Raw genomic sequence first — 26,358 nt, 5'->3', positions numbered from 1 at the left:
TGCTATTGAGTTGATTCTGATTCATAGTGGTGACCATTCAGGATAAAGTAGACCTACTCCTTAGGGTTTCCAGGTTGTAAATATTTATTTACATGAGGAGCAGACAACCTTTCCCTCCCCAACAGAGGGGCTGGTGGGTTAAACCATCAACCTCTTTGTTGTGTAACCTACTATACCAATGAAGTTTGTCAGGGGAGCCAGCCCCTAACAAATCATCACAGACCCGGTAGGTGCAATTGTACAGTGATGATAAGTAAAGATTATAGTAAAGTCATAGAGACTATGATAGAAGAAAGATTGAAATAATGGAGTCAAGACTCATTTTATGGTAGCATACTCACCTTTGTAGTACAGGGCAGGAGAGACAGATTTATTGCTAACCAAGGCTAATCTATCTTTTGGGGACGTGCAAGCCCCCTAATTACAGGTAAAGACATATGTCACAGCAAAGGGTTGTGCTATAGGTAATACAGTAATGGGACGAGGAGAATTTCGGGGTATACATGCAATAGGAAGAGGAGGGATTAAGGGTATACATGTGACAAGATGGGCAGATCCTAGATTCATGATGGTGGCCTAACCTTGATTGCCCTAGAGCTGGAGACTTTATTTAACCTAAGCTTTCAGGGGAAGCAATCCACTGTCCCTAACAGCAGGGAGTGAGCCATTGTATCTATTGTGGGAGAAACAATGGTGTCTGCTTGCTCTGGATGGCTGGAGTCTTCAGGGAGATAACTTGACAATCATTTACCATTAGTTGCAAGCAGTGTCCTAAGTCTAACATATATTTGGGGGAGTCAAGCTGGGGAACAGTCTTTTTGTATCCCACACAAGTTAACCATTATTTATACATCTCATGTTAGAAGATGTGATTGTGTTAGTCTGGGTAGACTAGAGAAACAGATTCGTAGACACACACATATAAGAAAGAGCTTTATATACAAGAGCAATTTTATATTGAGAAAATATCCCAGCCCAGTCCAGATCAAGTCCATAAGTCTGATATTAGACCATATGTCTGATACCAATCTATATTTTCCTCCAGACTCACAAAACACATGCAATGATGCCGAATGCAGGAAGATCATCGGCCAGCGGGTGCAAAGTCTTGTGGATCCAATGGCCGTAGAAGCATCTCAGCACTGCCAGGGGTCTCCAAGTGGCTACTCCAGTTGCCAGGGCATGGGGTCTATCAGTGTAGTGGCATGTATCTTGTCAGTAAAGCATCTCTCAGTGAGAAAATAGTGTGTCTACCGCCTCCAAGGAGGAAATAAAGGAGTTTCCAGAATTCTCAGGAGAAGGCCATGCCCACACAGAAGCCTCATTGGCTATGACCTGATTGACAGACTAGACTCCACCCCTTTACTCTTAATCCTCTCAAATCCCAAACTGACACCAGATTATGTAACTACCACAATCATGGTGTAGTGGATTGCGCCATTGGCTGCTAACTGCAAGGCGGGTAGTTCAAAACCACCAGCAACTACTCTCATAGAAATTTACAATCTCAGAAAACCACAAGGGCAGTTCCACTTTATCCTATAAGGAGACTATGAGTCAAAATTGGCCTATGACAAGTAACATATTACTCTGAAGACCAAGGTGTGCCTGACCCAAGCCAAGGTCTTTTCAATTATTTCATAAGCATGTGAATGATGGACAAAAAGAAAGGGGAAAAAACGGTTTTATGGCATTGAGTTTGGTTTTGGGTTATAGATATAAGTGTATTTTTAACAAATTACTCATTTCTACCAGTGGGCACTTGGTTGTAGCTGGTATGAATAACTACCTTCTTCACTGCCTATTCTACATTTCCTTTGCCCTCAGCAGCAGCTCAGCCAGTTGTGGTTCATTGTCGGTGATATAAGGCTTTATCCCTCTGGGGCCATTAGCAGTGCTGCCTGAATTGGACTGTTGTAATTTTCTATTGATTTTAATGACAGGATATGATAACACTTCCCTGTATAGTTCCAACCCAGTATTCCCATGGTAATTGGTATAAATCAATCCAGTCAGTATGTAAAACCTTTGCCTTTTGTTTTCTGAAGTATTAGGGAACCCAAAGTGTCTGGGTGACAGTATCTACTTCCAACACCGTGAACTCCCTGTTTTATCTCTTAGTGCAGCGTTTCTCAATCTATGGGTCGCAACCCCTTTGGGGGGGTCGAACGACCCTTTCACAGAGGTCACCTAAGACCCTTGGAAAACACATATTTCTGATGGTCTTAGGAACCGAGACATGGCTCCTCTATCCGTCTCTAGGAGGATAAGACCCTATGAATAAGAATCAACTTTGCTAGTGAATCACTGAAAAATAGGAAAGGGAAAGCACCCTAATTTTCATCCTTTGATTTTTTTGGACCCACAAACCATGGGAGAAGTATGGAAGAAATAACAGCATAGAGTGGATGTTGATTTAGAGCTTATTTCGCCTTGTAGAGGACATTGTCCCAGGCTCAAGTCCGCATGTGATAATTTGTAACCTAATGTGGAGAAGTTTGTTTCTCAGTAAAAATCCTGTTGTGGACCAAGGGTGTGAGGGACGATGCTGGGAGAGTGGAGGGTGAGTGGGTTGGAAAGGGGGAACTGATTACAAGGATCCACATGTGACCTCTTCCCTGGGAGAGGGACAGCAGAGAAGGGGGGAAGGGAGACTCCGGATAGAGCAAGATATGACAAAATAACGATGTATAAATTACCAAGGGCATATGAGGGAGGGGGGAATGGGGAGGGAGGGGGGAAAAAAAAGAGGACCTGATGCAAGGGGCTTAAGTGGAGAGCAAATGCCTTGAGAATGATTGGGGCAGGGAATGTATGGATGTGCTTTATACAATTGATGTATGTATATGTATGGATTGTGGTAAGAGTTGTATGAGTCCCTAATAAAATGTAAAAGAAGAAAAGAGAAAAAAATGATTAGGGCAAAGACTGTACAGATGTGCTTTATACAATTGATGTATGTATATGTATGAACTGTGAAAAGAATTGTATGAGCCCCAATAAATTGTTAAAAAAAAAATCCTGTTGTATTTATTTGTATTTTTCAAGACCAGATTTTCCCTAGAAATAAATGTTGCTGCCAGTACTAATTTAACATTTTCTCTAAAAAGAAAACATACATTCTGTTCAGTCAGTTCTGTTCAACAGTAATGGACTCATTAGAATACAGGCATACCTCAGAGGTACTGTGAGTTCGGCTCCAGTCCACCACAGTACAGTGAGTTATCATATTAAAATGTCATACTTTTTTCCTCCATTGTATTGTAGGTTCAAGTAAATGAAGACCATTACAATGTCCAATTTAAATGATAAGAAGTCTTTATCAGGCTCGCCTGGCTACGGAGAGGATGTTCAAAGGCTGTGTTTCCTGTTTCGTTTCCCTAGGTTGTTAAGAGTCATGTCCACAGCCAGCCAGCTCCAAGATGTAAAACCCCTCAGCTCGTTGTCATCTGTCTGCCGGGGTCAGACCCTCAAACAGAGCGCACAGCGTGCTGCTCCCGCCCCACCGCAGCCAGCTCACACCCCTTCCCACCTGCGTCCAGCAGCCACCTGAGGCCAGGGCTCTGAATGGGACCCACTCCGTCTTCCTGTGGCACCCCTTCCTCCTGCCCTGCCACTCATTCACCGTTCTTCCGGCTCCTGGTGGTGACTGGTCAGGGTTGAGACACGCTCCATATCCAGGGGCTTGGGCCATGGGGGCAGCATGGGGCTCTTACAGCGCTTATCACAATCCATACATCCATTATGTCAAGCACATTTGTACATGTTCCCATAATCATTTTCAAAACATTTTCTTTATATTTGAGCCCTTGGTATCAGTTCATTTCACCGCCCCCCCCCCCCCACTCTTCCTCCCTCATGAACCCTTGATATATTTTCTTTCCCTTTCTTTTTCATGTCTGACACCGACCACTGTTTCCCTTTACCCACTTTTCTGTTGTCTGTCCCCCTGGGAGGGGGTTATATGTAGTTTTTTGTGACTGGTTCCCCCTTTTTCCCTCTACCTTCCCCTTCCCCTCCTAATATCGCTACTCTCATTATTGGTCCTGAGGGGTTTATCTGTCTTGAATTCCCTATGTTTCCAGCTCTTATCTGTACCAGTGTACATGCTCTGGTCTAGCTGGATTTGTAAAGTTTTAAATTATTTTCAAGTAAAACAATAAATTTTTTTCTTCTTCCCTAAAAAGGTTGATAAAAAACACATGCATATCATTGAGAACTATCAGCAAATTGGGGCAAAAATATTTTCTACTGATTTCCAGGAAGAAAAGTTAAGTCACAGCGATGGATCAGACATGCTTCATGGTGGATGTGAGTTGACAATATAAACTACACTCAAGATGCTTGGACAAATTTTTTACATAAATATGTTGTGTTGTGAATGAATACTGACCCAGGATAAATGAAACTATAGAGACGAGAAGTAGAATAAGGGTTTCTGGGGGGTATGGAGAGGGGAGGGGGAAATGGGAACTGCTATCAAAGAGTTCAAGAAAGAAGAAAATGTTTTGAAACGGATTAAGGTAACAATTGTGCAATACTGCTTGAGGTGATTGAACTATGGAATGGTATGATATCTGTATTAGCTCCAATAAATGATTTTGGGGGAAAAAATTTGATACTGCTCTAACCAAAATTACAGTTTAACTTGTGTGTGTGTAAGAAAGAGCTTTATATCAAAGAGCAATTATATATTGAGAAAACATCCCAGCCTAGTCCAGATCAAGTCCATAAGTCCAATATTAGCCCATGTGTCAGATACTAGTCCATAAATTCCTCTTCAGACTCATGCAGCACATGCAATGATGTTGAATGCAGGAAGATCACAGGCTGGTGGGTGAAAAATCTTATGGATCAGTGGCAGGAGAAGCATCTTGGTGCTGGCACAGGTCTCCACGTGGCTCCTCTAGCTCAACAAGTGCGGCTCTTCAACAGAAAGGTCAAGCAGAGAGAGTAAGCTATCGAAGGACTCAGCAAGTCTCTGTGTGGCTTGTCAACAGGAAGACAAGGCAGAGAGAAAGAGAAAGTTCCCAGAATCCTCATGGAAGGCCATTCCCACAAGGAAGCAGCATCAGGCTGTGACCTGGTTGACAGGCTAGACACCACCCTTTCACTCTTAATACCCTCAAGTTGACATAAGATTATGTAACTACCACATTGCTAAAACAGGTGTTGGGCTGGATTTGGCCTGTGGAGCTATACTTTGCTGAAGCATGGTGTATATTATTGTGATCATTCACATTACTTCCATGAACAACATTCACAGTTTAACTACTTTTGGGGAAGGAAATGAATAAATGGAATGGAGTAAAAAGAGCCAAACCCTCAGCTCCCATGATAGATCCTCAAATGACACAAGCAAGATCCATGGAAAGCAGAGAAAAACTTTAGTTTCCGCATGACTCATTTTATGAAGTACATTATTTTTCAACTATATACATGCATATCTTTGATATAAAAAATTGTAGAACTGATAGTTCTTGTCTTATTCCCAATTTTTAAAAGATTAGGTCTCACCATTAAGTATTTTTTTTCTTTTATTACATTTTATTAGGGGCTCATACAACTCTTATCACAATCCACACATATACATACATCAATTGTATAGAGCACATCCGTACATTCTTTGCCCTAATCACTCTCAAAGCATTTGCTCTCCACTTAAGCCCTCTGCATCAAGTCCTCTTTTTTCCCCCCCTCCCTCCCCCCATTAAGTATTTTTGATGAGTACCAGACCAACCATCACCATCCACAACTCCTAGTCCTGATGCGTGAGGTGTTTTTCTCTTGGTGTTTTACTGCTACCTGGGAACTGATCATGATTCATATGTAGAGTGGGATACCTAGTTGGAAGACAAGCCAGAGTCCAGCTGTAAATGGTTTGCAATGATCACACGCCATTCATATGAATTCATTAAATAGTTTATTCAGTAAACAGAGATATAAAGACTTAAATATACCTTTGTGAATGTGTATATGTATGATACACATCTGCATGTATATGTGTGTCTATATATACCTGCACACAACACACAGGAAGCATCAGCAAAAGGGCTGGGTTAGCACAGCACCCTGTGTTACTTGATCTCAAGCCGATACAGGGGCCAGAGGGCCCCAATGACGACAGCATGCACAGGGGGCTTCTCCAGAATGCAGAGCAATCCAAGAGTCAGCTTGTCCCAGGTATGAAGCAAACCATCAGGACCTCTAACAGACTGCTGCACATACACACACACACACCAGAATGTAGCCACATGTCACTTGAGAATGACCCTACAGAGCTGCCCGGAGAGCATCATGATTTAAGGATATACATATGCTATCTTTGGATGATCACAGAAGTATTGCTTCACATGTCCCTAAAAAGCACTAAGTTCATCAGTTCCCTATCATTTTTATAACCTGACCTTGACTTGTTTCTCACAATTTCCCCCATTCCTTCCCTCCCCTCAGCCTCTCACATATTTTGCTAATGGCAGGAATACCAATGAGAACCTCAAGTTAGAAATGCCTCATTCACTTTCTTTCTCTCTTCCTTCCATCTCGACAGTAAGTGCTTTTACAGCTACCCTATTTTTGTTGGGTTCCTGTTACAACTTAGGATTTGTTAAATATATACGGTGTTCTCTGGGTTACTCTTGGCTTTCTGAAAGTATCAGTCTTGATGTATAAAATTACCTGGGTACAATGACTAATATTGCAAAGTGCCCACAAAAAAACATACACAAGTATTAGATAATATCACCAAAAAAATAAGTTTGGCCTCAAAGTAAACCCACTGTAATTAAGGTATGTGCACTGATATGGTGGTGGGATGTGTGTGAGAAGTGAACATACTCTCAATATAACCAAGCCCCCAAGTAAACCTATTGTCACTGAGTCCATTCTGATTCAAAGCAATGCTATAGGACAGAGTAGAACTGCCTCATAGGGTCTCAAATGTTGTAATCTTTAGGCAAAAAGACATCTCTTTCCTATAGAGCAGCTTAACCAGTGTGCCACCAGGGCTCCTCCAATTTAGATGTTACTTAGTCTAATTTCATTCCTTTGGCTGTCATGGGATGTCAAACTTAAGTGTTCCAAGTTGCAGACAGGCATCATGAGAAAGGCCTGTCTTCACTATATAGCAACTAAAAGGAGTATGGGGGATTCTGATGTAATCAGAGTTGTTATGAATTAGAACCTCATCAACTGTACCTAAGAATAACAGTGCCTTAAAGGCAGAGCCAGAGAGCTATACAACTTGAATAACACAGACTGTGCTGTACAGGAACTCTGCATAAAGAGCCTTTTCAAAATGTCTGTTGAAATGCAAACTCAGCTGGAAGAGAAAACACTGTTGTGCAGGAAGATGGGGTCATGATTTCCCTTTAGGTGAGGTCTGTACTGGAGAAAATGAGTGAGTGAGAGGAAATGGAAAGTTAAGTTCTTAAGGGCACTCTGACCGATGATGGGAGAGCGGTCTTCAGGGGGCCTCGGTGGCATTCTGTTGCAACGGAATTTATGCTTTATCAGATGGCAAGCGAGGAGCTGACTTTCTTTTTGCCTAGTGTTTGTGCCGGAAACTACACAGCAGAGACTGTGTGAAGGAAGCTTTTCAAGAGGTTACTGTAATTGTGACAAATGGAAGCTTTATCAAAATGGAAAGTCCATGAGTTTTAGATCCATACCATGGATTTTGTGTAATAAAAAAAACAGTATGGAACGTTATTTTCATTGTGAAGCACAACTTTGGGAACACAGCACAAGAAAAATGGCACATGATGCTTTTCTTCACTTAGTATGTGGTTATCTTGTTTCTTGTCTGTAAAATATTTAATATAAAAACAACAACAATGCTTTCATAAATTATTTAGCTAGCTAAGAGGCAGCAAAAGATTCGAAAAAACCTTTTGGTTTCTATTAGTGACCAAGGGTTTAGTATTAAGTACATAGTAGCAGATGGTAAACATCTCCAGAACCATTTACATATACACTCACAATTTTTTAAAAAGCACAAAGAACTACATAATTCTGTTCCAATTTCATCTGCTCTGTTAACATATAAAGAGAAAATACTGGCATTTCTTTTCATAAGGGAAACCTTGGTAGATGTCATTGGACGCTCTGTGAGGCACAGGTAACAATATGTTCAGCTTTATTAAATGCTCATGATTAAACTCAAGGTACAAAACACAAATGGCAGAGTTAATACATGATATTTAATGAAGGGACTTTTTTAAGACGAGTGTGCAGAGCGAAGGAAAGCAGCAAAGTGAGGAAACACCCACAAGTTATCACCCTGAACCCTACAGAGCAAGAAGAGGGAACACTGTTAACGTAGAGGAAGGTAGAGAGCTCTAGATCCATACAAAGGTTGCCCACTGGGAGCCAGAGGACCAGACAGGGCCCAGGAGTGGTCGTAAATACCCTGGCCTCTCTCGCTCTCACACTCGAATCTTTCACTGGTCCCTCTCATTGTTCAAGAGGGAGCCCTGTGGCACAGTGATTAAGGACTCAGCTGGTAACTAGGTCAGCAGTTATCTGACCTAGTTAGATAACTAGATCTATCTAAGAGCCACTTCTTAGGATACAGATGGCAGTCCGTTTTCATAAACTGAAGCCTTGGGAACCCTATGTAGGCAATTCTACCTTTACCTGTTGAATAGCAGTGAGCCAGAATCAACTGAATAGCATGGGTTTGGCTTAGTGGTTTGTCCCATTGCTCAAGCCTAAGCAGAAACCCAGTGAAGCAGTGTGTAGGGCAGTGTGCTGAGGATGCACATCATTGAAGGGAGGCAAATGGGCCTGGGGAAGTGGAGTGTAATTCAGCACCAACACAGTTCTCTAACACAATTCTCAGTACAGCTGCTATCCGAACAAGGTACCCCAAACCCTGAGGTAAACAGCAGCCTCACTCGCATGAGGCAATCTTCAATTGTGATGGACACCTCATATTTGAGTCTAAGCCCAGGGTGGGGAACCTTTTTTCTTGCCAAGGCCCATTTGGATATTTCATCATTTGAGGGCCACACAAAACTAACACCTTCAAAAGTGGCCTGCTAGATTTGGTCAAACATTTAATTCCCACCAGCCTCCTGTGCTGGCAGGGAGCACCGGCGGAGTAGGGAGGACGTGTTGGGCTGCTACCTGCAAGGTCAGCAGTCGGAAACCACCAGCCACTCTGTGGGAGGAAGAGGAGCCTTTCTACTCCCAAAACATTAGTCTTGGAAACTCACAGGGACCTTGTGAGTCAGCATCGACTCGATGGCACTGAGTTTTATGATGCTGGGGCAGTGGTCACAAATATTTTTCTGCTCCCTTCTCATTCTTCTGCTCCAGGGAGCCCCAATTATGTGGATATGACTCCACTCTGACTCCATTCTCTCTCTTTTTTAAGTCTTTTAAAAATCTAACCATCAGGTGAATAGTTTCTATTTTTACTCTTCACATTTACTGCTTTATGTTCACTGTAAAGTGTAAACCCAAACCAGATCCACTTCCATTGGACCCATTCTGACTCCTAGAACCCTACAGGACAGAGAGAGCTGCCCCCATAAGCTGTCAATCTTCATGAAAACAGACTGCCTCATTTTCCCCATGAAACAGCTGGACTCCAACCACCAAGCTTTTGGTGAGCAGCCCAACAGACAAACCACTGTACAAGCAGAGATCCTTTACTGCGCATGCACACATCCCTGCTTTTTGAAAGGTTACTTTATGCCACTTTGCCTTTATGAAAGATCTAAGTCAGTACCTGTTTTTGCTCACCACAAGACTTGAAGGTGAATTTTGCTCTTATTACAAAGGCAGAAAATGAAACTAGAATCAGCATTTGTTCACTGAACTACTCCCAGGCCTCTGTGAACAACCAGAAAGGTTCACACTGCACTTTGTTGTAGTTCTTTGCCTGGCATCTGGAAGTTACCTTGCACGTGTGTGAAAACTGGTACTCAGCCAAAGTATGAAAGGGGATTCTTTGCTGATTTCTGAAGCTTGCTCTATCTTTGGGATGCGCCTTTCTTTCCAGTACTCTTCACTGCAAATGCTAGACTCCTCGCACCACTTGAGTCTTCTAAATTCAGCAAGACTGTTTGTTCCTCTCTCTGAACTACAACCTAAAAATTGCCACCAGACATTTAGTTGGACAACTGTAAAATCACCTCACCTTATTTCCCTGTCAGTAATTGCAGACTTGTGCTTGTGAAACATCAAGAAACCACAATTTCATCTTTATTGTATAGTTTCTAGCTTTTTAGGGCAGGAGAGGAAACCCGGTCTTTGTTATTTCATCTTGGCTTGCAGAAGTCGTCACAGTAAAGAGAGTACTATTTAGAATGGTTTATTTTTGTACTAATTTACAAACTGTGATCAAATGCCCTTGTAGGATTATTTTAATATGTCAATATAGGATTATTTATATTTCATTGACTTCTGAAAATTACTTTAAGATATTGAGTACTTTTCAGCATGAAATTTTGAATATACAACATTCAGCATATCCTGTACTATTTACGCATATCCTGTAGTACTTTCTCCATAGGAGAAAGATGTAGCAGTCTGCTCCTGTAAAGAATGCACTCTTTTCCTTCTCTGGAATGTAGACTGTATATGTTTAATAACTCACCTTCTCTATCCTTGCTCAAAACATGGGATTTGCAATGACTGTGACCCTGCTTGGAAATTAAAACTGTTTTATACAAAATTAAAAGTGCATACAGTCTTTAAAAAAAAAAATCGCAGTCTTAGAAACGCAGTGGGTTTCTGTAAGTCAGAATTGACCCAGTGGCAACAGGTTTTAAGTATTCTCTGGTATACAGTGAGCTGTGATTTCTTTTTTTTTTTTCTTTTTTTACATTTTATTAGGGACTCATACAACTCTTATCGCCATCCATACATATACATACATCAGTTGTATAAAGCACATCCATACATTCCCTGCCCCAATCATTCTCAAGGCATTTGCTCTCCACTTAAGCCCCTTGCATCAGGTCCTCTTTTTTTTTCTTCCCCTCCCTCCCCGAGCTGTGATTTCTTACTAGTTTTTCACTCACCTGTTGGAACAATGGTTTGTCTCCCTTTTAGGTTCTCACTTAATAATGCACTATGACGACTGACAGAAAGCTTTGTACTTTCATCTTGATGAATGTTCTCTTGAGCAATGAGCTGTTAACTTATGAGAGGTGTTCCCACATCTATTCTTTGCAAATTCTACCCTGACTTTCCCACAATCATTGCGTGGATAAGGCTTTTCTTCTATATTAAGAAACACTCTACTCAGAAGTGCTAGAAGGTACAATAGTGGAGAACAGTTTTTCCATGTCCACTGCTCTCATATAGTTTCTACATTATATGATTTTCCAGATGTGTCATGAGCTGTGACTTCCTGTTGAAGTTTGTCCCACATTCACTGCATCCATAGTGGTTTTCTCCTGTGTGGATTCTCTGATGCCTCATGAGGTGTGACTTTCTAGTGAAAGATTTTGTACAGTCATCACATTCATAGGGTCTCTCCCCTGTATGGATTCTCTGATGTATAATGAGCTGTGCCTTCTCAAAAAACGCTTTCCCACAATCACCGCACCCATAGGTTTTCTCTCCGGTGTGATTTCTCCGATGTTTAATAAGCTGCACTTTTTGAACAAATGCTTTGCCACAGTCACTGCATTCGTAGGGCTTCTCTCCCGTATGAATTCTCTGATGCCGAATGAGCTGTGGCTTCCAGGCAAAAGCCTTCCTGCATTCACCACATTCAAAGGGTTTCTCCCCTGTGTGGGTCCTCTGATGATGAATGAGACTTGACTTCTCACTGAACGCTTTCCTACATTCAGGGCACTCATAGGGTTTCTCCCCTGTGTGGGTCCTCTGATGTGACATGAGGCTTGACTTCTGAGTGAAGGCTTTTCCACACTGACTACATGTATATGGTTTTTCTCCTGTGTGCGTTCTCTGATGGGTTAGGAGCTGTGATTTCCCAAAGAAAGTTTTTCCACACTCAGCACACCCATAGGATTTCTCTCCTAAATGGATTTTTTGATGCCTAATTAGTTCTGATTTCTTAAAGAAGACCTCTTCACAATCACTGCATTGATAATTCTTCTCTCCTGTGTGAGTTATCTGGTGTTTTATGAGCTGAGGCTTTCTGATGAAGGCTTCCCCACACTCACTGCAGCCATAGGGTTTTTCTCCCGTGTGAATCCTCTGATGTCTAATGAGTAGTGAGTTCCTGCTGAAGGCTTTCTTACACTCACTACAAGCATAGGGTTTCTTCCCGGTATGAGTCCTCTGATGAGTAATAAGCTGGGACTTCCAAAAAAAGGCTGTACCACACACATTGCATTTATAGGGCTTCTCTCCGGTATGACTTCTCTGATGTGTAATGAGCTTTAATTTCTGGGAGAAAGTTTTCCCACAATCACTGCATCCAAACGGTTTCTCTATTGTATGGGTGAGTTGATGTCTTTTTAGCTGTGACTTCCTGCTGAAGGCTTTCCCACATTCACTGCATCCATAAGGCTTCTCTCCTGTATGAGTTCTCTGATGTAAAATGAGCAATGACTTCCTACTGAAAGCTTTCTGACATTCACCACATCCATACGGCTTTTCTCCTGAATGAGTCCTTTGATGTAAGGTGAGCAATGACTTCTGCGAGAAGGCTTTTCCACATTCACAGCATTGATAGGGTTTCTCTACCGTGTGTGTTCTCTGATGTAAAAGCAGCTGTGACCTCTTATTTAAAAGTTTGCCACAGTCTGTGCATAAGTCCAATCCTCCATTTGTTACATGATTTGCAATGAGCCATGACTCTTTACCACTGGCTTGTCTACATTTACAGCAGTCACAGGACTTTATTCCACCATGAACTCTGTCAGGTCTGATGTGGAATAATACCTTCTTATCAAACTCATCAAATTGCATTCGCCTACGGTGACTTTTTGAGTTCATTAAATCAAAAGGATCTTTTCCACCTTTTCCACCTGTGTCACTGTTTTGAGTTCTCATTTCTAGGTGAACAAAGTTTATGCTTGAATGAAATATTTTCCCCAAAACATCATATTCATGGCATCTCTCCATCCTTTTAAGCTTATCTTGATTATTCTGGTGCCTCATATTGTGATTATCTAACCAGACTTCTAAAAAGGGGAAAAAAATGAATCATACTGTATAAATCCTACAATGATTGTACTTATTGTATAAAATTTTAGAAATGGAGTTCAACATGAGTTTTTAAAAATTCCTTAAATACACTGTCTGCTGGGAAAAAAATACACTATCTGCTGGCAAATGCTTATAGACTTGGAAAAGCAAAAGAGATTAAAAATACTCCAACAGTAATATGAGATTACAGTCTGGAGCAATTTCTGATCAAGTACTCGGGTGGTTACTTTATCTCTGGAACAAAAATATACTGATTATCTACTACGATCCAGAACTCTGTAACAGAAGATCAGCAAGGAAGCCAGGGAAGTACCCGAACCATCTGGTATTCCAGATGAACCAGAAATTGGCTTAAAAACACTCCAACTGTATAGAAGAAGGGAAGAGATAGAATCTCAGTCTTCTATTTCAGGTGTCCTCAAACTACGGTCCGTGGACCACATGCGGCCCACCAAGGACATTTATCGGGCTGCCAGGTGTTTTTGCCCCATTTTTAAACTTCAAAATAAGATATGTACAGTGTGCATAGGAATTTGTTCATAGTTTTTTTTCTTTTAATATAGTATGGTCCTCCAACAGGTCTGAGGGGCAGTACACTGGACCCTGTTTAAAAAGTTTGAGGACCCCTGCTCTATTTGAACACTAGAGGCTTATTCTACCTTCCATGGATTCACCTTCTCTAATGAATATAGAAATTGACAATTTTTGAAGAAATGATAAAAAATTATTATTAAAGGAAACTAGAAGGGAATCAATGTCACCTAAAGCGAGGACAAGTTGAGGAATTCTTTAAGAGACGATAAGAAGCCTATCCCAGTAGGCTAGATTAGGAGATATGAGAGAAAAAACAAGGAAATGAAAGAACGTAGGAAGAGAAGCCCCACTAAAGAAAAATGTTCTAAGTAACTGGCTATTAATCTGTTTCACTGCAGGGGTCCAAGATGGCACATAAATCCATGCAAACACAGCAAGTCCTAATTTGAAAAGCAGACATTTAGTATGCTAATTTAAAACCACGAACAATTCATGTCACCAGATTTAGGAACTTTATACACAGTTTTGTAAATAACCTTTTAAAAGTGCCAATCTATCATTAAAACAAAACCAAACTGTTGAGATTTAGATTTCAGTGCATCTCTTACATTCCAGTTTTTTTCTCACCTGAAAGTTTGTGAATTAGCATTTCTTCATCTACCATACATGGCTCTTCTCCTTGCTCCAGCTTGAAAATCGCAGTAGGTTTGATAATCTGATACCCTGTGAATAGGAAAAACAGAGGACCTAACCTCAACTGCCTAGGCTGAAGGGTTTTTAATTATTAATAATGTTTTATTAAAAAGACTGCTGCAATAAATGTGCTTGATTCAATGGATGGGTGTATGGATTGTGATAAGAACTGAAAGAGCCCCCAATAAAATGATTTTTTTAAAAAGACTGTAATATAAAAGTCTTTCAGTTGGACCTAGAAATGAAAGAATTTTTGACAGGTAACACGTAAATCCAAAGCCACCTCAGAGACTCTAGTTATCGGGTGCACAATAAGCTAAGTACGTACAGTAGTGCTCTTACCCAAGAAAACAAGATTGCTATAGTTCTCCAACATCACATCTCTGTATAAGTTCTTTTGAGTAGGGTTAAGCATCTGCCATTCCTCCAATGTGAAATCCACAGCCACATCCTCAAATGATACCTGAAAAGCATACCCCTCCCTGTTAAATCTGAAGGGATTATCGTAAGCTCTTAATAGCACACAGGCTTTCTTTCTACTCACATTTGTAGTGGGAAGCCTCTAAGATGCCAAAATGATCTCTGATTCTTGTCATCATACTACTGTGTACTCCTCCTCACTTGAGTATGGGCCCAACTACTACCTTATTTTCAGTGAACAGAATAGGGCAGAAGTAATGGGATGCTACTTCCAGGATTATTTATTAAAAAGGACTCGGATTCTGTGTTGTGTGTGCTTTCTATAGAAAGCCAGGTTCCATGTTGCCAGGGAGTCCTGTAAAGAGGTCCAGTGTTAGGGAACAGAAGCCTACTAACACTCACATGCACAAGCTTGGGTGGGAATCTTGAGGCCTGCCAACAGTTATATGAGTGACCCTGGAAGGGGATCATATGCCTCTTGTGCATTGAGGGGACACAGTCCTGTCCCACACCTTGATTACAGTTTTGGGAAGGAGTCTGCACCAGAACCCCCAGGGTGAGCCATCTACAGACTCGTGAGGTAGTGTTAATTGTTTTCAGCTTGTAAGTTTTATGATAAGTTGTTACATAGCAATAGAAAATAAATAAAGAGGAAACAAAATGTTATTAAAATAATTATCATTGTTGATTCATCCACTTACCTGTTAAGAGTACACTGTGTTTGGAACAATTTTGCTAAGCAAGATTGTCCCATGCATTATGAGCAGGCCTAGCCACTAAACACTAAACGGCAGTAGGTGGGTACAGTTACATATTTGAAATATTCTCCTCCCTCAGGGAGGTGTTCTGCTCCCAAACAAGAATGATGTAGTTCTTTTTCTTTTATGAGGTAGTTCTTTCAGGTATCTTCTAGAAGGCACATATTAACCAATTATGGTCCGACATACTGGAACCGAATAGAACTGCCTCTTTGGGATTCTGAGGCTAGACATCTCGATGGGAACATAGAGCATCATCTTTCTCCCACACAGCAGCTGGTGGGTTCAAACTGCTGACCTTGTGCTTAGCAGCCCAATTCTTAACCCACTACACAATGAGGGTTCCTTAGGGGCTCTAATAGGTGCTAGAAATATAAACTGAACAGAAAAAAGGTCATGTTCTCCAGTTTTAATATCAGACAGAGATTATTGTAAACTCCATTATGATGGATTGAACCACAGTATGACACTTGATCAACTAACTTCCCTCTTGACCCAACCTAAATTTGCTCTGTGCTAAAATATTTCTTGCCTGTTCCATGACAGAAATGTCTTCTCTGACTTTTAAATATTGTTGGTGGTATTTTCTTTTTTACTCTTTTTAAATTTTATGTTTATATTATTATTTTCTTCTTTCTGTTTCAACTTGTATTTTGTTTCTATTCAGTGTCCCAGTTTATGAAGAATGGAAGGAGTGGGTGCATAGAGACAATAACTGATGCAGTGGTTTATCTGGGACACTGAGGGGGCAGAGGTGCCTGAGAGGAATTGGGGAGCAATCAATGAATGCAGGAGTAGAGGGGAAGCATTAGAACTGATCGTGGTGATAGATACACAACTCATTTTAAAAGTGATTTAACTATGGAAATGTGTAATATATAATTATTATATCATGAAAACTATCTTGAAAAAAAAAAAGAAAAGAAGCCAAACTTGACCTATGGTTACTGTGAGTGAAAGAAGAGTTTCTGCTTAGGGGGCATTGAGCTTATTTTAATGGTGGTGGACCAATTTGTCAAGGGATATCAATAATGGCTGTACAACACAAAGAGTATAATCAATGGTACTGAATTATACACATAGAAATTAATGAGTTGAAGAATGTTTTGTTGTGCCTATTTTTGCCACAATTGAAGAGAAAATTATATGAATAGTGATGAGTACAAGGAAGAAGAAAATGTTCTAAAATTGATTGTGGTGACGATTGCACAACTTTTCTTGATGTGACTGAACTAATGAATAGAATGATATATGGATGAAGTGCCAGTAAAACTGTTAAAAAATTAATGTTCTTAAATACTCTTAGTCTTTTCAGCCCCAACATCTATGCAAGCAAAGGCAATAGCATATGAAAGTGACTATGGTACAAAAGCAGGAGTTAACCGCTTGACCACTACACAGAAAGATGAAAGCTGTGAGTCAGCTTCCATAAAGATGACAGCCTTGCAAACCCGAAGGGGCTGTTCTGCTGAGTTAGAATCAACTTGACATCAGCAGGTTAGTTTTTTATGATTTAAGACTATAAAGAATATTGAGGTCAGCCTTAGGTTAGCTCTAGCGGTGACTTCACACATGCTCAACAGAAGAACACAGAGAAAGTAAAGACAGAAGAGGCACTAAAACAGTGATCTGTGGACACAGGTAAGCAAATAGGAAACAAGGTTCGTTTCTGAAGTCATAGTGGGTTGGTTACATGGATGGCAGGGGAAACAGCAGAGGAAGCAATGAACAAAGACTTTGAACATTTAACAACAAAAACAAAAGAATACAGAACTGTTCACCTGAGTGACTATAAAGAGCTCAGTAACATAAGACATGGTGGTAAATTTTTGGATTGGCCCCAGATCCCTTTGTACAGTGGAAGCTGGGACCAAGAAAGGCGAGTGAGGCACTTGGGCTGCTTTCAGCGGCAAGTCTGAGCACTCGCATTTCAAGAGCTCCAAGGGCCGAGAGGACAGCGGTTTCAGCAAGCACAGGAACAAAATTCTAACACACTTTCCTGCCTTAGTCTCTGTGTTGCTGGAGCAGAAACACAACTAGATGGTATAAACAAACAGGAATTTACTTTCTCCACTGCCACTGAGTATATTCTGATTTACAGCAACTGTACTGGACAGAACGGATCTACTCTCTCTGGTCTCCAAGGCTACACTCTTTCCGCAAGCAGACTGCTACATCTTTATCCTTATTCTAAGCTGCTGGGTTCAAACTGACAATCTTTCAATAGCGACCAAGTGCTCCTTTCCTCACCGTTCAGACAGCTGGAAGTGGGAACTCAGGTCTCAGGCTCTACGGAAGTCTTCCTGTCTCTGTCAGCTCCGCGGGAAGGTCACTGTTCCTTGGTTCCCTGGTGTCTTCATGTAATGTGTGATCTGCCATCCCCATCTCTGCTTGCTTCTGTGTGTCTAATCTGCCCTTTTTATAACTTAAGAGTGATTAGCTTAAGACACACACAACAATGATATGGTCTCCTAACGTAACAAAGGTTAAGTTAAAATTTACAATACAGAATTTTTGAGCACCCTGATCCCTAACACTTCTCTCATGTTCAGAGTTTCGGCTGATGAAACCTAAAACATCCAAAAAAGTTTCATGCTGTTACATGGTAAAAAAAAAAAAAAAAAGCATGGCTTCAGATTGACGACAAGCTAGTTTTATATATGGGTGTGTGGGCTAACTTGATAGTACAGGTATCTTTTGCACACATATACGAAAAACTCTTAGAAAGTTTTAAAGTAGTTTTGGACTGGAAGTAAAACTGGGGATCTGGCTGAAGCTGATGTACTTGCAAGCTAGAAAAAAGAGATCCAAAAAAACAAAAGCCTCACATAGAAAACTGCAAGACAAACAAGTTCAGAATAGAAGTCAGTTTCACGCAAAAAAAGCATCATGAGAGAGCACTGGAGACAGACAGTTGCGTGCCACAGCACTGCCAACAGAAAATAAACAAACCAAGGAAAATTCTGAGCGGTCTTCTATAAACTATCTACCAGCCTTCTAACTGAGAGTAGTATGGACGTCATCTGGAGTCTTGGTGAGAGTCAACTATAACAAATGATTTCATTTTCTATCCGACAAATGGTGGGTATGTAATGAGGTGTCTGTTAGAATTACACTTATTTTGAGGAGCTTTTAAAGAAAAGGCCCTATGAAATATGCTATTGTATTTATAATAGGGTTGCTACGTAGGACTTTATCCACTATTAAAATAAAAACTTAAATCACCAAGTGGATTATAGCTCAGAGTGACCCTACAAGACAGAGTAGAGCATACAGTTCCCAAGGCTATAATCTTTACAGAAGCAAACGGCTACATCTTTCTTCCGTGGAGCTGCTGGTGTATTTGAACTGAAACTCTTCTGGCTAGCAGCTTAGTGCTTTAGCTAATGCACTACCAGGGCTCGCTTGTCTATAACAGCATTTACATAAACAGGTCACATGGGTATCCAAACAATGTGTACTTATGAAAAGGTACTGCCTTCTCTAGTCACTACTCTTTCCTGGACACAGATGAAACCATGCTTTAATTCCTCTTTCCCTTCCTATTACAGGCACTTATAATATCCAAGAAAAGGGCCTTGTCTTATACATCTCTGTTCCAAATGTAAGACTTTGCATGGTTCTATAATCTAATTGTGCTCCTCTTGACCATCTTCTTCTCCAAGTTTATTTTTCTCTCAACTTAATGTTTATTGCAGGGATTCCGTTAAGTCGCCTCATACTCCTGGATAAAACTGCCAGAGTACAAACAGATAGCTCACCTGTGACTTTGTCATCATCTCCTTCTTCAGGGACCCCTGCTGCCTGCTGTGACTTCTCTGTCCCGCTGTTCTGTGAAAAGGACTCTGGTTAGGTCTGTATACTGAGAATGCGTCCTGATGCTGAGGCCTCTTCTTTCTTATCTCATGTGAACTGTCTTATTCCTTTGTGCCTTGGCTTGTGAACTCAGTGGAAATTTTGTTTCAGATTATCTAATTAATCTAGGGTCCTACATCTAGAGTCCTACTTTGCTTTCTAGCAGCAAAGCAGACTGATGAAAATCAAGGACTATATCCTCCATTCAATTCAATTCAATGTAAACATGAAATAAAATTTAAAAATCAAATGATGTATTTTACATTGGGTAAATCTGATGCACAAAACCTCCTTAAAGTGTTAAAGAGCTAAGTTGTCACTTTGACCACTAAGAAGTGCCTGACTTAAGCCACAGTAATTTCAACACGGCAAGCAAGACTAACCTACGTTCTTTGGACATAATATCAAGAAGATCAGTCCTGGGAGAAGGACATCATACTTGGTACAGTAAAGGGTCAACAAAAAGAGGAAGATCCTCAATGAGATGGACTGGCATAGTGGTTGCAACAATGGGCTCAAAAAGACAACAGCTGTGAGGATGATGCAGGACTGGGTTTGTGTTCTTTTGTATACAAGGTCCCTATGAGTCGGAACGGATTTGACAGCACCTAACAATGTTGTCTTGTCATTTGTGGGTCCGGAAACCAATAACATGAAATGTGAGCAACTGGTGTCTCAGTGAACCTTTCCCCACATGTAGGCCCGGTGGGTCAAAAGCCTCACATAGAAAGCTGCAAGACAAACAAGTTCAGAATAGAAGAGAAGTCAGTTTCACGTAAAAAAAAAAAAAAGCATCATGAGAGAGCACTGGAGACAGCTAGTTGCGTGCCACAGCACTGCCAACAGAAAATAAACAAACCAAGGAAAACTGAGCGGTCTTCTATAAACTATCTACCAGCCTTCTGAGAGTCTTATGGACGCCCCCAGGGGGCAGCACCACTACACTAAGCTGTTCTGGAAAAAAACCCCATCAAGAAATTCTGGAAATGCTAGGAGGCAAAGGGCATTTATAGAGGTCTAAATAAAGGCAAGTATATGTGTAAATATATTTATATATGAGGATGGGGAAATAGATCTGTGTGCATATATTTATAGGTTTAGTATTAAGGTAGCAGATGGACATTGGGCCTCCACTCAAGTACTCCCTCCATCCAAGAATACTTTGTTCTATTAAACTGGCATTCTGTGATGCTCACCTTCCCAACATGATCGCTGAAGACAAAAGGGTGCATAATCAAATGTGGTGAAGAAAGCTGATGGAGCCCAGCTATCAAAAGATATAACATCTGGGGTCTTAAAGGCTTGAAGGTGAACAAGCGGCCATCTAGCTCAGAAGCAACAAAGCCCACATGGAAGAAGCACACCAGCTGTGTGATCATGAGGTGTTGAAGGGATCAGGTATCAGGCATTAAAGACCAAAAATAAAATCGGTGTGAATGAGGGGGAGTGCAGATTGGGGACCCCAGACCCATCTGTAGGCAACTGGACATCCCCTTACAGAAGGGTTGTGGAGAGGAGACAAGCCAGTCAGGGTGCAGTGTAGTAATGATGAAACATACAACTTTCCTCTAGTTCCTAAATGCTTCCTATCTCCTACCCCCGCTATCATGATCCCAATTCTACCTTACAAATATGGCTAGACCAGAGGATCTACACTGGTACAGATAGGAACTGGAAACACAGGGAATCCAGGACAGATGATCCCTTCAGGACTAGTGCTTAGAATGGCGATATTGGGAGGGTGGAGAGAGGATGGGGTGGAAAGGGGGAACCGATTACAAGGATCTACATATAACCTCCTCCCTGGGGGACGAACAACATAAAAGTGACTGAAGGGAGACGTTAGACAGTGTAAGATATGACAAAATAATAAAAATTTATATATTATGAAGGGTTCATGAGGGGGAGCAGGGAGGGAGGAGAAAATGAGGAGCTGATACCAAGGGCTCAAGCAGAAAGCAAATGTTTTGAGAATGATGATGGCAACAAATGTACAAATGTGCTCGACACATGGATGGATGTATGGATTGTGATAAGAGCTTTAAGACCTCCCAATAAAGTGATTAAAAATTTCTGGAAATACAATGATGGCTCACTATTCTTCTGCAGCATTGCCTGGGGGCCACTTATATGAAATAAATTTACTTTCATAGATATGAGGGAATAAAGTTCAACTCACTTCTAGGCAGGATAGGACACAAAAGAGCTAAAGAGCAAAATGGTAATCAGCCTGGGGTATGGACTTTCTTCCCTGAAAGCAACCCGGGAGTAAGAGGAAAGCATAGAAAAGAGGAAATAATAGCAATAATTTAAAAAGCATCACGAGAGACCTCTGGTGAGAGTGCCGTCCAAATGACATTAACTCTAAATGTGGGGTTGGGGGTTAGCAGGGCTGGCTCAGCTTACAATACTTGGTAGCAAGATAGGAAATGAGAAGAAATGTCTTTTATTTTCTTTCTTCTCACCTCACCTCGGGATAAATACTACTCAGAAATCAGCTATTGCTGCTGGTAAAGGGATGGTGTGCTGGTAGTACTAACACCCAGAAGCAGTCACCAAGGCCCCACCCCACCACACACATCACACTACACTTCAAAAGCATACAAGTGCGCACCCATGCATGAGGGTGCCCCCACATGTAAGCGTGTGTGCGTGTGCACGTGCACACACACCAGACTTATTTTACTGATCAGGGAAGTCAACTGAGTAGTATGCCCTAAGCATTGTTCTGGGCATGGGGGCAAGACTGTTAAATCAACCAGGTCCCTGTTCTCTAGGGAACAGAGTGAGAAACTTCAAGAGTCAGAAACAGACAAGTAAATGAAACAATCTTAGGTTTGGAGAGTGCTGAGAAGAAAGACATGACCGAGTAATATGTGGATGGAGTCACTAGGTGGCACAAACAGCTCATTTACTAGCTGAAAGGTTGGAGGTCTGAACACACAGCGAAGGACCTGGAGTGCTCCTTCTGAAAGCTCAGTCTTGGAAACCCCACGGAGCAATTCTAATCTGTGGACCTGCGAGGGCCACGAGCCAGAGTCACTGCTACACAACTAAGAGCAGCAACATGTGGATGGATAGCACTCCTTCAGCAGTTACAAAAGGTCTTTTAGAGAAAATAACATTTATCGAAACTCAAACAAAAAGCCAGCTTTCTAAATACTACCTACCACCCTTTAATAATCTCCACACAACATTCACTGATTAAAACTGTGACACCCCCCCCCAACACTGGATCCAAAGGGTCTCTCTAGAACTCCACCACTCGCCTGTTTACTCACCTTAACAGGTGCCCAAGCACTGCTCTCATGGAACCCCATCACTGACCACCTCAGACTCACAGTCCCTCACCACCATAGCTGCCTAAAGTAACCTCATCACGAATCCCCCAAAGGATCCTTGATCCTTAATCCTACAGGACTCCCAAGGATTCAGCCCCATGAGACCACAATTTCTGAAGTACCTACCCCAAGCTCATTCATTATTCACATCCTCATAAACATCTCCCTGAAGAGGCTCCGGCTCTTCAAAAATACTGACACTGCAGACCTACCGCCATGACTCCTACCAAAAGGCCTCCAATCACTATGCCACTTGTAGGAAACTAACACCGAGGGAAATAGAACAAGGACTCTATTCCCTAACTTATTACTGAGGGAATCTGGAAGGCTGGTATTCCATGGTAGGAAAGCATCCACTTTGGTAAGTTAGAGGTAAGTCCAAATGCATTGTCCTGCTTTAAAAGCCATTCCCACAGATTCTCCCCGTAACAGCTATGCTGCCTTCAAGTGAGCTCATGGTTGATTCATTATCCTCCTGCTCTCTCTTCCCGCAGTGACATCCAACTCCCCTTGTACCTTTCCCCCAATGCAGGTATTAGGTTTCCTCACCTGTGAGCTCTGGGACCTTAATGTAGATCCCAACTACCCAGTGATGCATGTAACTCCTGAATATGCATATCTTAAAGCTACCTATAAATGTCCCAATATATTTATAGGTAAAGGCTTGCTCTCACTCCTGCCAGTTCCTTGTGGCCCATCAAGAGGGGATGGGGTGAGCATGCTACCATAAAATGTGTCTGACTCCTTAATTTTATTCTCTTTCCTATTTTTCTTATCCTTTATGACTTTACTATAATCTTTATAATTTTATTGCTGTACATTTGCACCTTCTGGCCCTTCAGTTGTGGAGGCTGGTTTCCTCTGACAGCTAATGTCCACACAATCACCACTCCAACAAGCCAGCCATTTCTATCCCAGACATCTTTGCCCTAACCCACACACAGTTCCCCAATCTCTGATGCTTCTATTTCAGGACCTCCAAACAAAGCCTAGAAAGGAACCCTGACTATTAATTCTAGGCATGCCAGTCAGTCCCTTCCAATTCACTTGTAACTTTTATGTTCCCCCCCAAACAGAAACTCTCCCAAAGGGCCTATCCTTCGTGCCCCCAAACCACAACAAAAACCCACTGCAATGGAGTTGATTCCATGGAGGCGCCCCATAGGACAGAGTAGAACTTCCCCATCGAGTTTCCAAGGCTGGAATCCTTACTAATCTGGATCACAGTTGAACTGTTTAAGTTTCCTTTAGCAGCCTGGTGCTGTAACCATTGCACCGGTAGTGATTTTTATCTCTACAACAGTCCCCAATGATTATCCCAAAGGTATCCAACTCATTGGTCATCAGAGTCTTAAGTAATCATACAAACAAACCTTCATCATGAAATAGATACTAACTTGGCTTCAAGACCCCTGATCAGCCCAGACCCATGCCCTCACCAAGGGCAGCTGCAGCATGACTTCCGTATTCCTAATCCCTGACCTTCGCACCTTCAACATTCAGTTACTCAACTCCACAAACAGCAAAACTGGCAACCCTCCAAATGCCCCAAAGGTCCCCACATCAACCATTTTTTCTCCTGTCCTCACAACCCTGCCAAGCACCAACTTATACCAAATTTTACAGTCAGATGTCCCCAATCAGTCACACAAGCCACCTCCATAGCTCCACCGTCACTCACCCACGCTCCAGCCCTGCCCGCTCGCCCGTCCACCTCGTCCCCTCCCACGGGGCCCAGGTCACCCTTACAGGCCCAGAGCCCACAGATGCACCACGAGGCACCGGGCTCTGAAGTGGACCAGACAACCGACTGGATCACCGAGGGACTCCATCGGGAAGAGGAGTCGCCCTGGGCCACACAGCCTCGACGCCCACCTCTCACACCACACGCCCTTACCCAAGGGGCACCGCAGAGCAAGGCGGATGCGACCCGAACTGGGGAACTACATTTCCCAGAGGCCCGCGCGACATGACACGGCACTTCCCAGAGGCCTCCGCGCCACCCCGTCCTAAACTCCGCCTGTTTCCGCAGTCCCCTGAAGTGGGATTCCGGCTCCACTGGTTTGTCGGTTGAGTTCTGTGAAACATCATATGAATGGAAACGTCTACATGAACAAAAGTGAATTTCCTCAGGATTGCGTTTCTTTTGTTAAAGCAAGGATAGGCATGTAAGAGGTGCTGGGGTCCCGTTTTTAGATGTTTCCGATTGGGGGCGAGAAAACTACCCAGTTCTAAGAGCTTTCTGGGAAGTGTAGGTCCAGGCAGTCACCGACCAGCTCAGGTGCTCTTCCAGCTCAGAGTGCGCATCCCCATCCCTGTGGTTGCCAGGCTACCGGACGTCCCCGTTAGGAGTCCCGTGTAAGACCTTTCCCGCTGGTTACCTGTGCCCTGCCGTTTATCCAGGCGCCGGTCCTTACAAGTGCAGCGATACTGTTGCCATGTGTCTTAGGGAAACCGAGGCAGGTGTGGGAGTGCTGGCGTGTTGCACGACATTCCCTTGCCTGGGTCGCTCTTTTCTTACGTCTGGTTGATGACACCTTTGACGTATACAGTCAATGGAAGGTTTCTTTCTGTCTCCAAATTCACTCTGTTCTCTCTCTGCTTGACCTGCTTTTCCCTAAGGAAGGGTCCCAGTGTTACAAAAAAATGACTGCTACTCATCTAAAAGCCACCTCCAATGTGCAATGTTACCTTTCTTTCGGAAGGCCTTTTGTTTAAGAGGAATTGGCAGTGGCAGCCAGGCACCATCTAGTTCTTTTGGCTCAGGGTCATGGTGGCTGATGTTTGCTTGGTCCATTAGTCCATTGGGCTAAATGCATCTACGACTTTCACCACTCTTCTTTCCCCCAAATAGGACAGACCAATAGTTGCACCTTAGAAGGTCACTCACCAAAGCAGAATGTTGGACATTGTGGATTATGCTATGCCAGTTGACCTTGGTGTACCTGGAGACCATGGTCCTCAACCCTTAGGCCCCATGATTCATTACCTCAAGGTGTTTGGTTATATCTAAGTGTTCATAACTCTGTCCTCAAGGGTATAGTCTTGAAATATTTTCTTGAAGGGCACAGGATGACCCTGGGAGCTTATTTATAAACAAGTTTTAAGAAACTTGAAAACAGCAATGGTGAGAAAAAGACCAGGAAAATGGCACTAACATTGTTTCCTATCATGGCAATGCTCATTCATGAGTAGCAGGGGGTTTTCTACAAGTATTTCATTGGGAAACGTTACCCCATCCTCCCTACAACCCTGACATTGCCCCTCAAGGTTTCTTTTTGTTTAGAAAACTAAAAGATTATTTAAAAGGAACACTATTAGAGTCCTTAGAAGCTGCCAACACTACTGTTTTGACATGGTGTCAATTTAAGAGTACAGAATTCTTCAGGGTGCATGTGTTTGGATTGATGGCAGGCCCGATCCCCCAGAGCACTGTAAGCCCGAACCATTGCCTGGCTCTGTCCCATGGGTGTTGGGCACTGAAGTGGGTTGCACAGTGGGAATAAATAAATGAATGTATAAATAAAAAGAATTCTTCAGGGAATTGTAGAGATGGAAACATCATCTTCAGAAGTATACAGATGTATATGGAGGACAACCATTTCATGATTGGGTATTTT

At 42.1% G+C, this 26,358-nt stretch overlaps 1 protein-coding gene across 3 annotated transcripts; it reads right to left on the bottom strand.

The window, feature by feature from the left end:
* Window positions 1-5,852: 5,852 nt before the first annotated feature.
* Window positions 5,853-24,692, bottom strand: LOC142429715 (uncharacterized). Of its 3 annotated transcripts, none has more exons than XM_075534782.1 (5): window positions 24,636-24,692; window positions 19,304-19,368; window positions 14,707-14,827; window positions 14,299-14,394; window positions 5,853-13,112 (listed from the first exon to the last, which is right to left on the bottom strand). In XM_075534782.1, exons 2-5 carry the CDS (start codon window positions 19,319-19,321, stop codon window positions 11,323-11,325), a joined length of 2,025 nt encoding a protein of 674 aa, XP_075390897.1. In that variant the 5' UTR covers window positions 19,322-19,368; window positions 24,636-24,692; the 3' UTR covers window positions 5,853-11,322. The 3 variants fall into 3 exon arrangements, with proteins under 3 accessions (XP_075390897.1, XP_075390896.1, XP_075390895.1); XM_075534781.1 differs by having other exon boundaries at window positions 19,304-19,373; window positions 24,636-24,680; XM_075534780.1 differs by lacking the exon at window positions 24,636-24,692 and adding an exon at window positions 24,488-24,619 and having other exon boundaries at window positions 19,304-19,373.
* Between the last annotated feature and the right edge of the window lie 1,666 nt (window positions 24,693-26,358).

This window comes from Tenrec ecaudatus, chromosome 16 (genome assembly GCF_050624435.1).
Source record: "Tenrec ecaudatus isolate mTenEca1 chromosome 16, mTenEca1.hap1, whole genome shotgun sequence".
Taxonomy (NCBI): Eukaryota; Metazoa; Chordata; class Mammalia; order Afrosoricida; family Tenrecidae; genus Tenrec; species Tenrec ecaudatus.
The sequence above is the reverse complement of the archived record's forward strand: the minus strand, read 5'-3'. Positions and strand labels throughout refer to the sequence as shown.

Coding starts and splice junctions, on each gene's coding strand:
- LOC142429715 (XM_075534780.1), bottom strand. CDS start 24,570: ATGGAGTCCCTCGGTGATCCAGTCGGTTGTCTGGTCCACTTCAGAGCC. Junction 14,395..14,706: donor TAGCAATCTTGTTTTCTTGG/GTAAGAGCACTA, acceptor TCCTATTCACAG/GGTATCAGATTATCAAACCT. Junction 13,113..14,298: donor GCTAATTCACAAACTTTCAG/GTGAGAAAAAAA, acceptor TCCCCTTTTTAG/AAGTCTGGTTAGATAATCAC.